This window comes from Sugiyamaella lignohabitans, chromosome B (genome assembly GCF_001640025.1).
Source record: "Sugiyamaella lignohabitans strain CBS 10342 chromosome B, complete sequence".
NCBI classification, from domain to species: Eukaryota; Fungi; Ascomycota; class Dipodascomycetes; order Dipodascales; family Trichomonascaceae; genus Sugiyamaella; species Sugiyamaella lignohabitans.
Window position 1 is genome coordinate 4,719,818 of NC_031674.1, and position 18,765 is coordinate 4,738,582.

General features: G+C 42.4%; 6 protein-coding genes across 6 annotated transcripts; 1 reads left to right on the forward strand and 5 right to left on the reverse strand.

Moving 5' to 3' along the window:
- Positions 1–42: 42 nt before the first annotated feature.
- Positions 43–1,641, reverse strand: PRB1 (proteinase B; the record flags this gene model as incomplete). The annotated part of the gene is made up of 1 exon (XM_018880657.1): positions 43–1,641. One exon carries the CDS (start codon positions 1,639–1,641, stop codon positions 43–45), a length of 1,599 nt encoding a protein of 532 aa, XP_018738455.1.
- A 5,897-nt stretch (positions 1,642–7,538) lies between these two features.
- Positions 7,539–9,209, reverse strand: BUD7 (Bud7p; the record flags this gene model as incomplete). Its single annotated transcript, XM_018880658.1, has 1 exon — positions 7,539–9,209. One exon carries the CDS (start codon positions 9,207–9,209, stop codon positions 7,539–7,541), a length of 1,671 nt encoding a protein of 556 aa, XP_018738456.1.
- A 1,007-nt stretch (positions 9,210–10,216) lies between these two features.
- ALG12 (dolichyl-P-Man:Man(7)GlcNAc(2)-PP-dolichol alpha-1,6-mannosyltransferase) lies at positions 10,217–12,004 on the reverse strand (the record flags this gene model as incomplete). The annotated part of the gene is made up of 1 exon (XM_018880659.1): positions 10,217–12,004. One exon carries the CDS (start codon positions 12,002–12,004, stop codon positions 10,217–10,219), a length of 1,788 nt encoding a protein of 595 aa, XP_018738457.1.
- A 1,987-nt stretch (positions 12,005–13,991) lies between these two features.
- CPR5 (peptidylprolyl isomerase family protein CPR5) lies at positions 13,992–14,636 on the reverse strand (the record flags this gene model as incomplete). The annotated part of the gene is made up of 1 exon (XM_018880661.1): positions 13,992–14,636. One exon carries the CDS (start codon positions 14,634–14,636, stop codon positions 13,992–13,994), a length of 645 nt encoding a protein of 214 aa, XP_018738458.1.
- A 375-nt stretch (positions 14,637–15,011) lies between these two features.
- TAF9 (TATA-binding protein-associated factor TAF9) lies at positions 15,012–15,557 on the forward strand (the record flags this gene model as incomplete). The annotated part of the gene is made up of 1 exon (XM_018880662.1): positions 15,012–15,557. One exon carries the CDS (start codon positions 15,012–15,014, stop codon positions 15,555–15,557), a length of 546 nt encoding a protein of 181 aa, XP_018738459.1.
- Positions 15,558–15,777: 220 nt separating this feature from the next.
- On the reverse strand, positions 15,778–16,962 carry AWJ20_3632 (uncharacterized protein; the record flags this gene model as incomplete). The annotated part of the gene is made up of 1 exon (XM_018880663.1): positions 15,778–16,962. The coding sequence occupies one exon, from the start codon at positions 16,960–16,962 to the stop codon at positions 15,778–15,780; it is 1,185 nt and encodes a 394-aa protein (XP_018738460.1).
- Between the last annotated feature and the right edge of the window lie 1,803 nt (positions 16,963–18,765).

Below are 18,765 nucleotides of genomic sequence, written 5' to 3' on the forward strand. Positions count from 1 at the left end.
AAATAATAATAATAATGATAATAATAATAATAATAATTACGATCAGATAATAACATTGTTAAACCTGTGGCTAAAGGCATTCCCCAACTCGTCCTTGATCTCCATCACAATAGGGAGAATGTTGTATGTTCCCTCTGAGTCGACTTCATATGTCATCTCATCAGCAGAAGCAGCCCAGAACGAGCTGATGTTCTGGCCACCCCCATTGTAAGCAAGAACGTTGGGTGACTTCTCATCAAGATCAGTGAGAATGTCTTTAGTACCATAAGCAATCAAGTTCTTCTTCAGTTGCGCAGGAGTTACAGCACCAGCAGTAGCAAAGTCAGAGTCGGTGGCGGGTTGAAGAGACAAGAAGTATGTTAACAAACCAGCAATATGAGGCGAAGCCATCGAAGTACCTGACAAAGTGGCAACAGCATGAGGAGAACCAGTGTAGGTCGACAGAATATTGACACCAGGTCCAAAAATGTCTACACACTCACCATAGTTGGAAAAGTATGCACGGTCATCACCCAAAGCAGTAGCACCTACAGTAACAGCATTCTCTGCAGCAGCTGGTGAGTAATTACAAGCATCAGCATTGTCATTACCAGCAGCAACGGCAAAATGAACACCAGCACGAACAGCGGCGTTAACCGCTAAGTCCAAAGAGGGCGACTTTCCACCACCAAGTGACATATTAGCAGTAGTGCCCTTGTATCCCTTCTTACCCTTGTCACGAATGTGACCAGCAGCAACAAACTCGACACCCTTGATAACATCAGACATGCTACCGGATCCGTTGCTGCCCAAAACCTTGACAGCCACAACATTGGCCTTCTTGGCAACACCGTATTTCTTGCCAGCAATAGTACCAGAACAGTGAGATCCGTGGCCATTTCCATCCTCATCAACATCGTTTTGAGGAATGGTCTTGCCCCACTTGGCTCTGCCTTCAAAATCAACGTGGTTGATATTGGTACCAGTGTCGACAACATAAGCAGTAACACCCTCACCACCTTCACCGTCGTAGAGATACTTGTTGAATGAACCCAAGCTCAAGGGTTCACGATGTGAAACACGAGCGAGACCCCAAGGAGCACTCTTCTCAACCTCAAGCTCATTAGCAAAAACTCTAGAGTCATGTTCGACATAAGCGACAGCTGGGTGTCTTCTAATAGCATCAACAGTGTCAGGGTGGAATTTACCAGAGTATCCCCTCAATTCCTTGCCAAAGTCAAACATGTGCTTCAATCCATGATCGCCTGACTTGATCAATGGATGTTGCTCAGTGCCAGAGGGCACGTTCATCAATTCCTGGATATTGTTGAGGTGAACAGAATCTACAAACAAATGATGATCAGCGATTTCCTTAATATCCAAGTCCTCCTTGAAAACGACGATGTATGAGTCCTCAATCAAGTTCTGTGAAGCAGTAGAAGAAGTGACAAAAGGGACAGGCTTATCATCATCAATAACGGCCTTGACATGATCAATGATCTCACTAACAGTCTTTCCGACCTTTGAGTTGGCAATCTTATGCGACAATTCGGCTTTTCTGTTATGCTTGAAAGCCTCAATCGTGTCAACATCATGAGGGATAACCAAAGCTGAAGCAGCAGCAATGGGAACTGCTGCAGTTGCTAAAGTACTAAATTTCATCTGTAGAGAGGGTTAGTTTGCCACACTTTGTTGGGGGGTCGTTGCCGAGATTCAAGTGGTTTCGGCTCAGTTATCGCATTCTGCATTCAGGCTATTAAACCTAAAATGCCCTTATCTCCAGTTTAAAATATGTTTGGCATCCGTCAGAACTTACCTTGTAACTTCAAATATAATCTATCTAAAATGCTGGGAAATATATCGGCGTAGCTCGGCTTAGCTTGTTTGCTGTGGTTGCTGCTACAATCGTATTGTTTCGGTCTTATTCGCTGTCTCTTTCCTTTGTTTTGTTCCTGTTCTTGATTCTGATATCAAATCCGATACCAACACTTTATGTCTAAAGAAAATAAACAAAAGAAATCAAAAACTAGAAAAAAAAAATGGATAAACAAAGTAAGGAAAAAAGGCTGTAAAAGATTGAGAATCTTAGTACCTTTATATACTGTTGAGGTGGTGTTGATAAGCAATCTTGGCCCAACTGCGGCATCCGCATCTGGCACCTTAGCCAGGCGGCGGCAACCCACCTTGTTGTCCGGCTGTTGTGCAGGGTTGGGTATTTGGTCGCACATAACCTACCTACCGGGCAGCCATTTAGTCCCAAACAGGTTGATAACCTCCCAATCGGGCAGTGAACCCCTGTCGTCCGTTGGCTCTTGCGCTATCATTTTCAGATGCGGGCCTGTATCGCACGATACGGCACTGCCAGTCGGAAACGGAAAGACGACTTTATTGGATGGATGGCTTGATATTTCCGTGCTCCGCGCCATTATTCCCATAAACCAACCAACTAACTAACCTATTGTTTTGTTAAACCTCCCTTAAAAATATAGCAAAAAAAGGGGCAATAAAATGGTGCTATCAGAGTTGTTCCAGACTAGCTTATAATTTTAATATCATCGATAGCTCGGTGCAACGCTATAACTCAGCTGTTATCTAACTTGTGTCATCAGGGCTAAATGGTGGGGAATCGATTATCGGTGTTCCTCATACTGGTCATGCTGGTGGTCATGCAGGTCATGCTGGTGGGGGAGATGCATGCTACCCAGCAGGTCCTAGCTGATACGGCATTATCGATACCATTTATTCCCCGTCATTGTATAACCCCTCCTTTGCCTGTACAAATGGATCTAATGGTTTGGTTATATTACAATACTAGAACTAATATATCGTAATATTTTAGCCCTTGAGCCTGGAAATTTTTTCTTCTACTTATCCTAGCCTGTATAGTCCCCATTAACTGCAATTTGCTCAACCTGCAAATCGAGGCCGAAAACCGGCAAGGAGCAAATGACTCTATCGGAGTTTAAGGGTGTTCGCTATCTTGAGCCCAAATTGGTCATTCCAGCATGCGTGGTGCATGTCAGTGGCGTACCAATTTCACCACCTGACTGGCGTGGCATATTGTTGTCTGGTATGTACTCTAGTTGTACTGTCCGACAGGGGGTCATTCGTATTTGGTCCAGATTCACCTGCATTTATCCTACTCTGTTACTCTACAGCATCTATAATGTGTAGGCACTCGTGTTGTGGATGTACATGATACAGATAACAAACATATTCGTAATCTGGTTATTTTTACTATCTGCCGAGTTTGACCGATAATGGTTTCAAGACTGAACTAACGCGCCAGGAGCAAGATTGGTTCTGAAGGCCAGATCTATAGCAGGAATAGTGTCATCGTCGCTTTTTGATTCCCTTTTCAAAATACTAATTATACTAATACTTACCGGTTTCACTCGTAGTCCCCTATGGCAGAGGCTAAGTTATCTTTTGAATAACGATAAACCCCACTTGCCGTATCAGTAGCTCTAATTACACAATTGATAAGGTTTTATCTGCAGATCAGTCGCGTGCTAGGCGCACTATGACGTGGAACCCTCAACCGGTTCATGCTACAAACGAGTTCAAGAAAACGACATGAACTTCCTCCTATACTCTCTGAACATGTCAACTCTACTATGAATCACTGAACATAATATTTAATATATTGCAAGGTTCATGTTGATTGCCAGATATTTTTACATTGGTGGAATCACGATATTATTATAAAAATGATCGGACCGTGCCCCCTGCAGGGTGCCGATCTGCTCCTACATTATCTTATCTTTATAATTTTATCTTTGGATAGTCGTCGAATTATATGACAGTATCCAGATCAAGAAACTTCTCGAAAAAGTTGACTGTCTTGATCAGGTAGGAAATACTATAGATATTGACTTTAATTTACTCGTAACTAATATAGCAATGGCCCTGTTAAAGAAAGAACAAGCTTGCCTTGGGCCTCAAGCTTTCTACAGGCTTCATCAATCAATATGTACAAAAACATTCATCTAGCCATAGCGAGTATCATTTCAGCTTTTTTTTTTTTTTGAAGAAATGTCGCATCGTCCGCGTATTCGAATCTAGACCTGATAATGATTTTCTCGTGGCGTTGGTTGATATTCGTCGTTGTATCATTCCTTCTGAAATGCGCATCTGCTGAATCTGCAATTCGAGTGGTTGCTCCTGGAACTCCTTTGGATGCCATTCCTATAAGAATTGTTAATGGTTTCTTTCACATCGGCTCAAGAGGGCCGCTATTTAGAGGCAATTATACAGATACTGTACTTAGTGCCTCTTCAGAAATCGGGTCTGGCCAAGTCGTTGTAAGCTCTGCTGGTCAAGTAGGACTAGGATCAACCGCAACCGGCGAAATTGCTTTAGACTCTGCGAATGACAATCTCATTTACGGAAGAACTACCAATTTCACAGCTGTGCCTGACCAAAATGGAGGTTTCTTTGTATATACAGGGACAGTTTCTGGTGGTCAACCCATTCAGTTGAGACTTGTCCCTTATATTGTTGCAGGATCACCCACTTCATCGGCCTCTTTAGCCGCTTCTGGTACCAGTGCCTCAGGCACATCCACAGTATCTGGTAGCTTGACTTCTACCGCTGTGACCTCAGTTCCTGGCTTGACCATTACTTCGTATTATACCGTCACAGCTGGGCTAAGTTTAACAACACCAGGTTCAACAACAACAACAACAAGTTCAACCACACCAAGTTCAGCGACATCAGGTTCAGCAACACAAATTTCAGCAACGCCGAGTTCAACTCCCATAGCTACTGGCAGTGGCCCTTTAACGACACCTGTTACAACACCCACGATAACATACACTGTCACAGCTGGGTTAAACACTAACGTCAACCCAAACAGCGCTGCATTAGCTACTCCGACTATTACTTATACAGTAACTGCTGGCGTCGCCAGCACCACAGTTCCCTCTATCAGTACTGGTCTTGCTACACCTACTATCACCTATACAGTCAGTACTCCAAATAGCCCTGAGAGTTCTTTAAGCACACCAAGCTCTAGTGTAAGTACAATTACCACTTCGCTAAGTTCACCATCTGGCGAAGTAAATTCAAACACCATTGGTCCAACTATCACATCGTACTATACCGTCACTGCCACGGCATCTCCTGCTTCCGAATCCACTTCTTCAATCAGTACATCGCCATTAGCAGCCGTGACTCCAACTCCCACAAGTACATCTGTGAATTTGGCGCCCAGCTCAGCAACGCCATCTCTTGTCACATCGTATGTTATTGTGAGTAATACACCGGCATCTCCAGGTACCTCATATGTGATACTCACTCCTACCCCAACAGCTACGTCTGCCACCAACCCATCGACCACTTCATCGATCAACTATGTCACCTCATATAGAATCGTTACTCCATCTCCTTCCGCGCCAGGGTCTGCTAGACCGCCTCTAGTGACATCATACGTCATCGTGCCACCTTCCCCATCACCTTCTTTGACAGAATCGAAAATTACTGCTCTGGGACCTGTCTCATCCCTGCCGGCTAGCTCGACTGAAACTACTACAGGATACTCTCCTCCATTAGCTGCTATCAGCTCGCCCTCCTTTATTCGCTCTGCTTCATCCACATCTTCATCTGCTTTATTATCAAGCATTATCAAGAGCACTCCTTATTCTGGAGGCTCCTCTATCCAGGCTGTTCAAAGCACTTCTTCAGTAACTGCCTTCCCAACTTTATCCCTGTTAATTCCAAGTTTCTCAGTCGGCACCCCAGCGCTAACTTCGACCCCGGTAACAGCTTCTTATCCATTAATAACATCAATCAGGCCGACACCTTTGGGCGCTTCATCGGTAATTCCTTCTGTGCGCCAGTCAACAGAGGCTCCATTTCCCTTGGTGAATACAACATCGGCAGCTAGAAATACTTCTTCTAATACAGCAGTCGCAACCAGTTCCACAATTCAGCCGATAGTTTCACCTGTAGCATCTGGAACCCCAGTGAGCCCAAGTCGAAGTCAAACGATCGGAGCCGTTCAGGGATATCCATCCAGTAGTGGATCAATTTCGGCTTCTGTTGGTTTGCCAGCTTCATTTGCTCCTGTTCCAGGAGTAGCACCTGCAACTGGTGCAGTACCTGGAGCAATACCCGGTGCAGTACCCGGAGCAGTGCCTGGTGCAACACAAGTGTCTGATGTGGCATCGGCAACTGGGGTGTTCCCCACACAATTGACTGGAGCTTCTTCACCAACTCAAGCGGCCCAACCCCAATTGCCCCCATTGTCTCAACTAGGGCCAATACCAGGAGTGGCACCGGCACCAGCTCCACGAATTGGGCCCCAACCAGCAGTGGCACCTGAATCGATACAGCCAACTGTAGAACCGCAAGCCGCAGAAACGCAAGGTCCTGGGTCCGGGCCTTTTACATCTGGAATAGCGCCAGCTGGTGGCTCAATCGGTCCTGGTGAATCATTAACAGCTCCATTCTTTCAGCCTCAGTTGCCAACTACTAACATAGCTGTTCCCAGTACTCCTCAGCCTTCGATTGGCGCGGTGCCAGGATTCCCGAGTCCCGGAGTTCCAACTGGTTCAAAAGGTGGGTCACTATCAGCTAAACAATCTTCAACTCCATATCCAACTGGAGCACCATTACCAGGTTCAGCAACACAAGTTAGACCCACATTGGTGATTTTTTTCCTAACAATATTGGTGAATCTCTTTTGATTATAAAAGTAGAGAAATATAATCTTAATTTAGCGAGTGTTGTTGATAAACAACTTTATGTACATATAACATTACCCGTGCCCAGGTAGGGGTCGATAGCCATACAGCTCAAAACCCGAGTTCAACGATAAGTTACACGGGGAAATGCATACCGTTCACCGAGTCATTCCAAGATCCTTATTTATATATAATAAGCCATTACTGCTAAACAGGCAACGTAAATTCACAATTAACCACTCTAAAATGGCTGTTTCTACTGTAAGTATTCATACATTGTAGTCTTAGTCGTTGTTGGAGTCTTCAGTACTAATCAATGCCGATAGGTTTTCACTGACAAGGCTCCTGCTCCCGTCGCTGCCTACAGCCAAGCCGTCAAGGCCGGGGGATTTGTTTATATTTCTGGTCAAGTTCCACTTACTCCTGAAGGCAAGCTCGTTGAGGGTGCTGAAGATATCAAAGTTCAAACCAAACAGGTCCTTGAGAATCTTAAGGCTGTTGTTGAGGGATCTGGCTCTGAATGGAACAAGCTTGTTAAGATTAATATCTTTATTACTGATATGTCCAAGTTTTCTCTCGTCAATGAGGTCTATAGCGAATACTTCAACAGCCACAAGCCCGCCCGTTCTTGTGTTGCAGTCAAGACCCTTCCTCTTAACGTTGATGTTGAAATTGAGGCTGTTGCCCTTGCCTAATGTAACACCGAAATGACATTGACAATCTTTATTATATATATGTGTAATACAAGTGACCAATGATATCCAATTGAATAACTAGTTGAGCTAGGCATTGTCTATGCCACTGCTAAGAAATAAAAAAAACTTAAGTTTGCAAGATACACAGTTTAAAAATTGTTATCTACATATCTATTATTTAGTACTCGGTGCCTGGCAATTCAAAGAGAGCAAGTGTGTTTAAGATGGAATTGACAATCGCAACCACTCCCTGAGGACTATACTTGGCATCAATTTTACTTCGTACCTTGACAAGACCCTCACTAGTGATCACTTTTTCTAAAGCGATCAGCAGTTTGGGTGAAAAGTCGGTGTACCAACGGTGATTCCAAGCAGTTAAATTCACAACTGCATCCAGCGCAGCTGGGATATTTACGGGAATTGCCTTTTCTTCTGGTGCATAACAATCTAACAACTTCCATAAAACTCTGTCGGAAAACTTGACCTCCATCGACTTTTGGAACGCATCTATAGCTTCGTCCTGATGCTTAAGTCTATGTGCAACCATACCGTATATTTCCCATTCCAATGCAGATTTCACATAAGGTAGTTGCTGTGATTGATAATGAACCATTTCTGTGCGCCAGACAGTGTAGGTACGAAGGTCATCGTAAAGCACCATAAACAGGTGATCCAGCCATCTCTCGCAAAGTCTTTTATTACGAAGTTCTACTGGCACAGTAGCAGAACTAGCCTCTAATGCTGGTGAGGTTGATACGGTACCAGTCCCAGTGGTAGCAGTTGGTGGTCTTTCTAAACCACCATTTGGCGTGCTTTCGCCGTTAACACCACCATTCTGATCACTTGAGCCATTAGATAGCACGGCATAATCGGTATCAGAGATTTTAGAGTCGCTTTTATCCGAGATTTTCTGTTCTTTGCCAGATGACTCCTTCTTATCGGTATTGGGTTTGCTTTCTCCACCCTTGTCTTCGGTCTCATGTCCGCTTTTTTTCTCGTTCTTATCTTTACGATACTCCAATTCCATCACAAACACGTTAGAGCGATACTTGAGCAGTTTATCCCAGCCAATGCGTGCAACTATTTGCGTCAAGAGATCATAAGCCTTGGCAAATGTAGCCCTCAAAGTTGGAGCTGTCAATCTAAGAAGTGAAGGGTCACTAACCTCGTTGTCAGCGTTAATATCTACTGCCCATATTTCGTCGATAACACCGGTAGTGGGCAGAGGGAAATGCGATTTAGCAGGAACTGGCATGCGATGGGAGTCCACTTCGTGGTATGTGAACATTGGGCAGGAGTTCAGGGTCAAAAGCGCTTGCTCATAATCGCCCTTCTGAATATATACTTCAACTAATCTGGCCCAAGTAATAAACTCAGATGGGGCTGAGTTTACAGCTCGAATGGCACAATCAAGCGCCAGATCCAATCTATTTTTGTCTTGGCAAAATTTAGATTGTAGTTCGAGCAGAAAGGCGTCCCTGGGGTTTTCCAGAATACCTTTGTTCATCCTTTCCACAGCTTTGACTTCTTCGTTTTGTAATAATAACAGCTTGCTTATTAATGTTACCACTTCTGGCTCCTTCTCCAGTACACTTTCTAAGACCGCCAATCCCTCTGCAAACATGCCAGTTATTTGAATGAACTTGAAAAACCCATCAACCAGATAGTTGTTAGTAACGTTTGGCACCTGGATCTCAGATACAGCTCCTAGTCTTGGTCCATCTAAAAAGAGCTTCTCGCAGGCCTCAAAAAATCGTTTGGCGTTCTCCTTGGTTGTCAACGGGCTCAAACGTCTACAGCTGGTAACAAAAAATGTATCATTATCAGCAAACAATAAACCTCGTAACATGGCGCTTAGATAGACCTCTTGCCAGATATCTTCATCATTCGCCGATCTCTTGTCTCCATATTCATCGATTACGTAACTCTCCACAGAACCAGGGATCTGGACTAATACTCGTACGTCTATTCTAGAAAATGCATTGTACGAGCAGTAAATTCCCGACGTTATTTTCCAAAGTGGGTGTTTACCAAACCATAGCTGATTCTCACCTAATGTGAAGGTCAATGTGTTCAAGTAAGCGGCAATCGAAGCTGAACTACTTGTATCAACACCAGTAACCAAGTGATACGTGCCATTGTCTTTATTAGTTTTTGGAACTGACTTGGTTAAATGGACCAAATCTGGAGGGCCTAATTCCTTGAAGGAGTTCAAAACGCTGTTACGCGCTGAGATAGATTCTCCTACTTCATTTTCTAAGGATCTATCTAAAAGTTAGTAATGCTGTTCCGCATTTAGCAATTGTCACTTCCTCTTCCACATACTCAGGAATCGCTTCCGCTTGTAAAACCATCTCTAATGATCACTGATGACTTCCAACCCGTGTGTCGTGGCTGTGGATATGTATCAGTTGTTTACACGTTAACCTTCAACATGCTGCTGCACCACTGTTTGAGCAGCCGTGCTGTCAGTTGCGGAGATCATTAACAGTGGTCCATGTGAACATGAAATGGTTCAGATTTCGTGTTTAACATTATATTTAAAGCCAAGTTCATAAATGGCATATTGCTAGCCATATTCTCACATAAACTATTCATTACGAGTAGTTTTGCGGTGAGTAGCAATAAATATAAAGCTCTGTTAGAGCTATATAAAGAATGCTACCGGGTAGCTGCCATTATAAGATCGCGTGCATCATCTATTAATCGTTACTTAAATACAGTGATTAAAGATTTAGAAGGGTCTGAGTATAGAGTCAACCGAATAGGCCTGTTTTTCTATGTGTGCCCCAGAATACAACAAGTATAGGTCATCGATGACCATTCAATACATATCAGAATCTAACCCGACGTATATTACCTCCCCTCAGATTGTGGGTCTTCGTTTGATACCGTAGTATCATCAACTCTTACCCGTTTATAAATATGGACAGCATCTTTTGTCAGCACTAGCTCTTTCCATAAACCAAAAAGATTTGATATCACAGCCTTCAAACCACCATTTCTATGAGTGGCAATCAAGCCCTCTTTTATATTGTTGATTTTGAGAAATGGGTCTGCTCTAATTTGGTTCACAAAGTCTCTTACAAGCTTCGTGTTGAACCCTTCAAGTCCAGAGATGACATCAAGATGTTGCCATTCATAGCCATCAAGGCTCGGAATGCCAGTCTCATTGAGATCAGCTATACCGATAAAGTAATCAAATGTGGACCAGACCTTGTCGAGTGTAGCTTCATCCTCGGATTTATCGTAGATCACAAAACCAGTTTTCTCATCTTCATTTTTAATGAAATTAGCCGAGTCCCATAATTGGCCAAATCTAGTCGCTCCTGTCATACAAACTGGAACATCAAGATGAACTGTTATACCCTCAGCAGACCTTCCATTATGTGATGATTGGTAGATTTCATGAAACCTGCTTAGTGCAACACCTCCTGGATAATTTACACTTGAGGCTAGCATTTTCATCACTGAAACATTGAATGCTAAAAAGACTGAGAGTGACATTATTATCGGGATCAGTCTGAACAAATAGTTTCTTGATCGTCTCTTATATAATATCGAGACTCCATTGCTTGCCATAATTGTGATCACGGGCATGATATAGATGACAAAGCGCAATTCTTTGTGAGGTTGCAAGGAGTATACAAGCACATAGAGTAAAGATGTTATTGCCAAGATCCGTAAAGCAGTAATCGGTGAGGCACTTGTGGTTTTCTTAAGAATAGATTTCAGTGGTTTTCCGTTGACTGTTATTGGTTTCTTATTGAAACTAGATGTTTGGTCTGATATAAGCAGCCCAATTGGAGCAACCACCAGTATCAGAGGGTTATTTGTCAAGTTTGGAATATGCTTAGTAAAATATGCCCAATAGGGCTCTTCTCCCCAAAATGAAGAATTACCCTCAATTGCATTAAAAATAAATCCATCGACCTCCGGGATCTTGGGAAATTGCTGCCAAAAATATGAGTCGACCGCCAAGGAGATCATGGTGCCAAATCCAAGACCAAGTACACCGCTCTGTACAACATTCCAAAATGGTCGCTTACGAGTGCCCAAAAGAGTGAGAGCCAAAATTCCAGTTAAAAGAGCCAACTCTGCTCGAAATACGATACTGGTAAATGAAAGAATGGTTAGACCGGTTTCATATCGTTCCTCTAAAATTGCTTGATAAGCATAGACTACCAATGGTAGGGCAAACATATTAGGTAGGGTCCTAGAAGAATAAAACATATAGTGAAATTGAGACATTGTAAACAGCATGAACCATCGAGACGGCCCAATTCCAAACAATTTCTTCACTGAATGACGAAGGTTAATGACTGCAAATGTGTTTATAACACCCAAAATGAGCCTTGCAACAGACTGTATTTCAATTTTTTTTGTGAACGGAATCAAGTATGCTATCGGTTTAACCACTAGTGAAATAACCAAAGCACCCACAAATGTTCTAGGGACTACACCTGGGAATTGCAAGTGATCATATTGGGAAATATCGGATCCATAAAAGACCATATCGTGAATGGCTTGGATGTTGAACGATTCTTCGACTTTGGTATAAGGTGCTATTAACAAATATGCACACATAATGTGTAGCATAAAATGGTCTAGCCAACCAATGCGTAATCTATTGGATTCAGCCATCGGTGACCGTTGTGGGAAGGCAATTGTCGTGATTTCTTTTCGGTTTCGGGAACTAGATCTCGTGTTGGCGCGGCGAGCCATTGTGCATAGATCCGCATGTTATCTTATCTTTTAAAATTCAGGGGAGCCGATATAATAGACCCCACGAACGGGGCCCCGAGTACATAAAATACTATTTATTTTCTCGGATGGATAAATGTGATGGTTGGGATTCACTCTCCAAATAATCAGGATATCATGTAATGTGTATCAATTAATCAATAAAATAAATAGGTTAGAGATATGAGCTGTTTTGACTATCAAACAGCGCGTGCAAGAAAAATACAATCTGCCCCAGATAAATAGTAATTATTCTTTGAACCGACTGCTGAAAAGCCCAATTTTGAATAAAATGCCTGTGCTTGAGTGTTGGATAGATCTGTTTCCAAGGAAATAGATGTCAATACATTTGAGGAGGTATCCGCTAATATTCTCATTTGATTTTCAAACTCTTGTACCAACCTCTTTCCTAGACCCTGTTGTCTACATTTTGGATCCACAGACAGCGTTAGGATATGGCCTCTCGCTTCCCTAAGACCGTTTTCCTTAGAGTCGTTCTCTGTAATTTCTAATCTCCCACTTATAGCACCGACAATATCTAAACGGTTATTTGGTGCAGTCATAAACAGACATATGTGATTCTTATTGAACAGAAATTGCAGGAAAAATCCAGTGCTGTAGAAAGAGTTGAGTAAAGTACATGTGAAGGCACGTATAGCCTCTACATCCTTTGATTTCAAACAATGTAAGGGGAATGCAGTGTAATCTGTGGTCCTATTCAGGGGTGTATCGGAAAGTTCGTGAGACAACAAGTTCCTCGAATTATCCGAGGGCCCATAAAGTAACATTGTTTAAAACGAACAGACTCGATTCTGTTACAGACCTTGCAAACGCTTATCTCACTAATTCTTTTTGTCACTTCTTCTATTTCCAGCTCATGAAGCACAAGACGGTCCAATTGGTAACAAACAAAGGTTACCAATGTTTTGCTTATATACAAAATTAACGTTCATTGCTCTTGATCCGGCTCTGTGATGATATGTGACAGTGGGGGGTGAATCGACATTATCGTGGGAACACCCGGGACTGAGATACACGCGGTAAAGTCCGGAACGAGGAACTGTTCACACTACACATACACATGCAGAGTTGGGAGCAGTACGTACTCTTGCGTTTGAGTTAAATCTGTAGAAACTTGTCAGAACTCCGCTAGAAGTTCAATCGATTTCTTCCTTCAAATATACATAAACAGCAGAAGGCGATTTGCCTGTTATTTATTCAATCAATTTGTAGTTTTAATGATAATAATGAGAAACCTCATATGCACACAAGGCCCTTGCTCAGATCTCATGTATGTATTTGCATTTATCGGGGTGCGTGAACGGTGCTCATGTGTGGGGGTAATCAGTCCCCGCCAACTTGCAAAGATCAAGCTACCGGTATTTTTACGTAATGATTATAGTAAATCTTGATTGAAAAAGTGACTGTTGGGACCAGTTGCTCCGTCTGATATAATACGAGCCCCTAAGTTCTGTAATGGTAAACTTTATGTCACAAAGTTTCGCATCATGTAAGAATAGTCATGGCTTGACAACCGGCTGAAACCCGTTAATTTCCGACTATCCGGCGGAAGAGGATATGACTATACCATTGCCGAAAGGGACTCCCCGGTGGGCCAAATGTACTTGGGATTCACCTGTACCGAGTCCTGAGTGATTAATCAGTCTGTAACAAACAGTTGAGATCCGGCAGTTCTCCTGTCAATGAATGTGGGCACATTCACTGGCAGCAGGTAGCTACTAAGTCAGAACCATTGACTCGTTGTTCATAAAAAACAGAAAATTTATACAACCCAGTTACAATTATCGCATCAACTACTACGTACAATAAGAAGCTAACAACTGACCACAAAAGCATCGTTCCACGGGTTGTAAAGGAACGCGCATTCCTACAGGTCCTCATGGACGTTTTCGGCCTCTTCGCCAGTGGGAATCGAGGCAATCTCACCAGAATCAGCAATGGTGATAGCAATTGATGGACGGTCACCCCAACCAGTCTTGGTATTCTCAATCTTTTTGACAATATCCATACCATCCAAAACTTCGCCGAAGACAACATGCTTACCATCTAACCAAGAGGTGACGACAGTAGTAATGAAGAATTGAGAGCCATTGGTATTACGACCAGCATTGGCCATTGATAACAAACCTGGTTTGCTGTGCTTGAGAGTAAAGTTCTCATCCTCAAACTTGCTTCCGTAAATAGACTTGCCACCAGTACCATCTCCATTGGTGAAGTCACCACCTTGAATCATGAATTGCTTGATAACTCTGTGGAAACTGGAGCCTTTGTATCCAAAACCTTTATCTCCAGCAGCTAAGGACCGGAAATTCTCAACGGTTTTGGGGACAACCTCACCATACAAACCGAAAATAATTCGGCCAAGTTCTTCATTGCCCTGCTTAATATCAAAGTAAACTTTGTGAGTGATGACAGGAGAAACCTGCTCTCCAGCTCCAGAAGCTGCAAAAACGTTGGAGGCGTAAAGCACAAATCCAAGAATGACTGCGAAAACAGTCCAAAGAAGCTTCATCTTGATGTTGGTGCAACGAAACTACGTTGTCTTTGTGTCAACGTGGAAGGGATGAATGATGAGCCGTGCAGAGCAGCAACGCCCTTGAAACTCACGTGATGTCTGTTTAAGAAAAGGGTTTATTATAATTTATCCTTCCGAATATTAATACTTGGACGATATTATATATATAAGTATATTTAATATTTAAGAATGTAGGCTAGATTAGTTTCTATCATGTTCCCATTGAAATTTCCTCAGCTTTGTGGAGGAGCACAGCTGAGCCAGGAAACTGACAATAAATCAAATCCGTACGGCTAAAACTCAGTGATCAAGTTCCAGACGCGGTATACTTTGAAATTCCATTCTCAAACAACATATACTGGCACTGCTAAAATGTCAGTAGATGCAAATATCAATTCCAACTCAAGTTCTGCTGAAGCAGATTTACCCAATATAACACCGCGTGATGTCCGGCTACTTCACCTGATTTTGGCATCGATGGGAGTATCTTCATACCAAGACAGAGTGCCTCTGCAATTAATGGATTTTGCTTTTAGATATACACATGGAGTTCTACAAGATGCTCTCCATTATAGCGACCATGCTCACTCATCCACATCCCATCAACCAGCAGGTGTTGGTCCTTCAAATGTCCCATTGACAATAGATGATGTGCGGTTAGCAGTAGGAGCTCGAGTTAATTATCAGTTTAAACCTGCTCCGCCCAAGGAACTATTATTGGATCTTGCACAAGAACGAAACAAAAGGCCACTCCCACAGGTTAGTCAACAGTATGGTCTAAGATTACCACCCGAGAAGTACTGTTTAACTTCGAAAGAGTGGGAGTTCGACGATGAAGATGACGAGCTCATGAATGAGATTGTTGACGAACCCGTACCAGCACCTAATTCTAGTGATGTTGCAATGACTGACGACTAGACCTATATATTGTATTTAATGAATCAGTGATGCCCTTTATATCATAAGTACTCTAATTCTTGGGTTTGGCTTTTTATACAACATCCAAATTCCGATGCGAGAAATTCAATCAACCCAGATGAAAGCCCAGTAAAATAAGACGGGACTGGCTGTAGCCCAGGCTCTCACTGCTGCTGAGGACAATCGCTTCTTCCCACCCGCATATTAAGAGATGAAAAATCTATATTTGTTTCACGGTAATATCTACATAATCAGAGAAACTTTTGCTCACTAGCTCGTAGCTGATATTTTTCCCAATGAGAACTAGTTTTCCATAGTTCATATCCAAATCATCTACAGTTAGAGGTGACTCGCCTTCCAAATCAACGATATCGTAGGTATCTCTGACTCCTTGTATAATTCGGGTCTGTCTGCTATTATCATCTCGCATCAATCGTCCTTTGGTTCTATGTATCTCCACAACAGTACCATCAATGTCATATTCCCAAAGAACGTGTTGCAACCATGACTCTATTTTTTCCTCTTGCTCCTGGGTTGTCTTATCGAACCCCAGCGCTATTGTCGCTATTCTATGATCATGCCATCCGTTGGCTAACTCTTTGGAACTGCTGAGTCTCGCATTGTCTATCGTTCCATCATAGGCTCTCAAATCTAGAATTTTAGACAGATCAACTTTTCCATATGTGCTCTCTACGATGGGTGCAATGGAATTGATGCTACTTATCCTTGCTTTGATAGCTTCGAGATCTGAGGGTCTCGTGACGAATCTGTCACACTTGTTGAGAATAATAACATCAGCATGGGCTATTTGAATACTAGCTGTCGAAATACGGGGAAGCACTTCTTCGGCCTTACTTTTCTGGCCTCTTTTGGACTGGTCATCTTCCGTCACATCTTCAAGGCTCTTGACAATATTCTCAGCATCGAGCACAGTTATGATTCCATCTAAATAGATACTTGATAGTAGAGCATCATCCAGCCAGAACATATTAGCGATAGGACCAGGATCTGCCACTCCTGATGTTTCGAGTAGAATATAATCAAATTTACCGCTCTTTTCCATTAGCTTCTCGATGGCAGCGACCCCATTATCCTTGACAGTACAGCATAAACATCCATTATCCAGTTCCAGCCATTCTTCGTAAATCGATTGGCCGTCCCTTACCGTGAGTGCTCGCTCTATATCTGCTGTACTGCCAAATTCATTCATAATCATTGCAATTTTTTTCTCCTTCTGAGTAGCCACATAGTTTAGCAATGTGGATTTACCACTTCCAAGATAACCCGTCACAATAGTTATTGGCACCCTTTTAAGCGGCATACTTTCTGGATGATCATAGCTACCAGCTACATCAACCAATTCTGGTACATCCTCGTCATCTAATGCAACAGTGGTGTTAACCATATCAACCAAGCTGTCTAGTACGATGTGAGTTCATCCAGTTCACTTCACGGCCTAGCAGAGTATGCATTGCGCTATTCTTGCCGCTCACGCGGGACATGAGACCTTGTTAACAGTTATGTCTGTGTCATGTCCAAAAATTAGACTTTACTCAGGCTGGATACAGTATAGTGAAGTTTAGCCGCCCCTTCTCATGTATCTTGAAAATATTCTTGTTTACTCACCTCCTTTTGCTACCAAATGCGTCCAACTCTATTTTCCTTCCGGTGCCGTGCCCCGTGCTCGATCACCTGCGCATTTAGCGACAGAGATTAAAATGCATGTTACAAAGAACACTCGAAAATTGAGGAATGTTTGATTTAGACAAACCTTCTTTTATCGCCATTAACTCAATTTAAAGGTACCATACTGATTGTCAGCATTTTTACCAGTATTTTGTTAATTTTGCTGGATTGTATGTCTCCGGATATCAGCTGGTCTGTTTTGGTTATTTTCAAATATATTTTATTTTCTTACAGATGTGATAATCGTTCGAAATCTTCTATACAGAAAAAAACAAATTCTAAGTAGTCAATATGCACGATAAAATTAAACATATTGACTCAAACAGGCTAGGTACCTACGCCCAACGAATAGAGCTGCACAGATGCATAGGAAATATTATTATACACATATATCTATCAGAGAATCCAAAGAGCACTACTAAATCCAGCTCTTTTAAAATCGAATCAATTAACAACTAAAGTTAACCTGTTTTCATTAATAAATAAATTATGAACGAGTTTATTCTCGTTGGTGTGCGGTGCGAAGATTCTTTTACAGAACACATAAAAAATACGAATAATATTGTGAAACCTTCATGCAAGTACTGAAAATCAGCAGTCAAAAGAAAATAAAAATAGGATAATGAGCATTCAGGCTGTTCTTAATGGGGCCGGGAGTCTGTGCTTTACCGGGTGAGATCCGTCTAGTCGCAAACCTAATGGACTACAATCATAGTTGGCACCGCTCTTATCGTTGAAGCTGGGGAAATTGCCTTCTCTTCTCTTACCGTCAATTGACATTGAGATATGGTAATTTCCAGACCCTTGAGTATAGGGTTGATACATGTAATTCTTGGCCTGCATATGACTTGGCATAGAGTCAAGTAGAGGAGTGGTGCCAATGGGTGGGATTTCTCTAGGATTGGCAAACGAGTAAGACTGGCCACTGGTCGAACTTGGGGAAATAGGCGACGAATTGAAACTGTCAGTTTGTTCCCTACTTAAATTTCCTGAGTTGGATGCTATGATTGCAAGTGATACCAGTGGGTGTTGTGGAGAGATTCTAATATCCACAGGACTTGGTCTTTCATCCTCTTTCCTATAGGGATGGGAGCTTCCATGTGACCCATAGTGACGTGTCAATGTAGTGTTTCTTGTGAAGGTTTTGGTACATCCGGGGTAATTGCATGAATAGGGTCTATTTCCAGTGTGAACACGTCGGTGACGGGCCAAAGAACTTGAGTCGCTGAAGGCTTTGTTACAAACATCGCATTTGTGAGGCTTTTCTCCTGTATGTACTCTGATATGAACAGTCAAGGCTGATCTCTGTATAAATCTTTTTCCACAAATAGTACAAAGATTCGGTCTGATTCCCGAATGTATCCTCTCTAGTCTGAGTTAGATATCTGTCGTCGCATTGCGCCCAAATAATATGCTACTTACCATGTCTTACTAAGTCGCTCTTTCTTGAAAACCTTCTCTCACATGTGGAGCATGGAAATGGCTTTGATTTTTGCTTTATCACAGGATCCGTTGGTAAGGT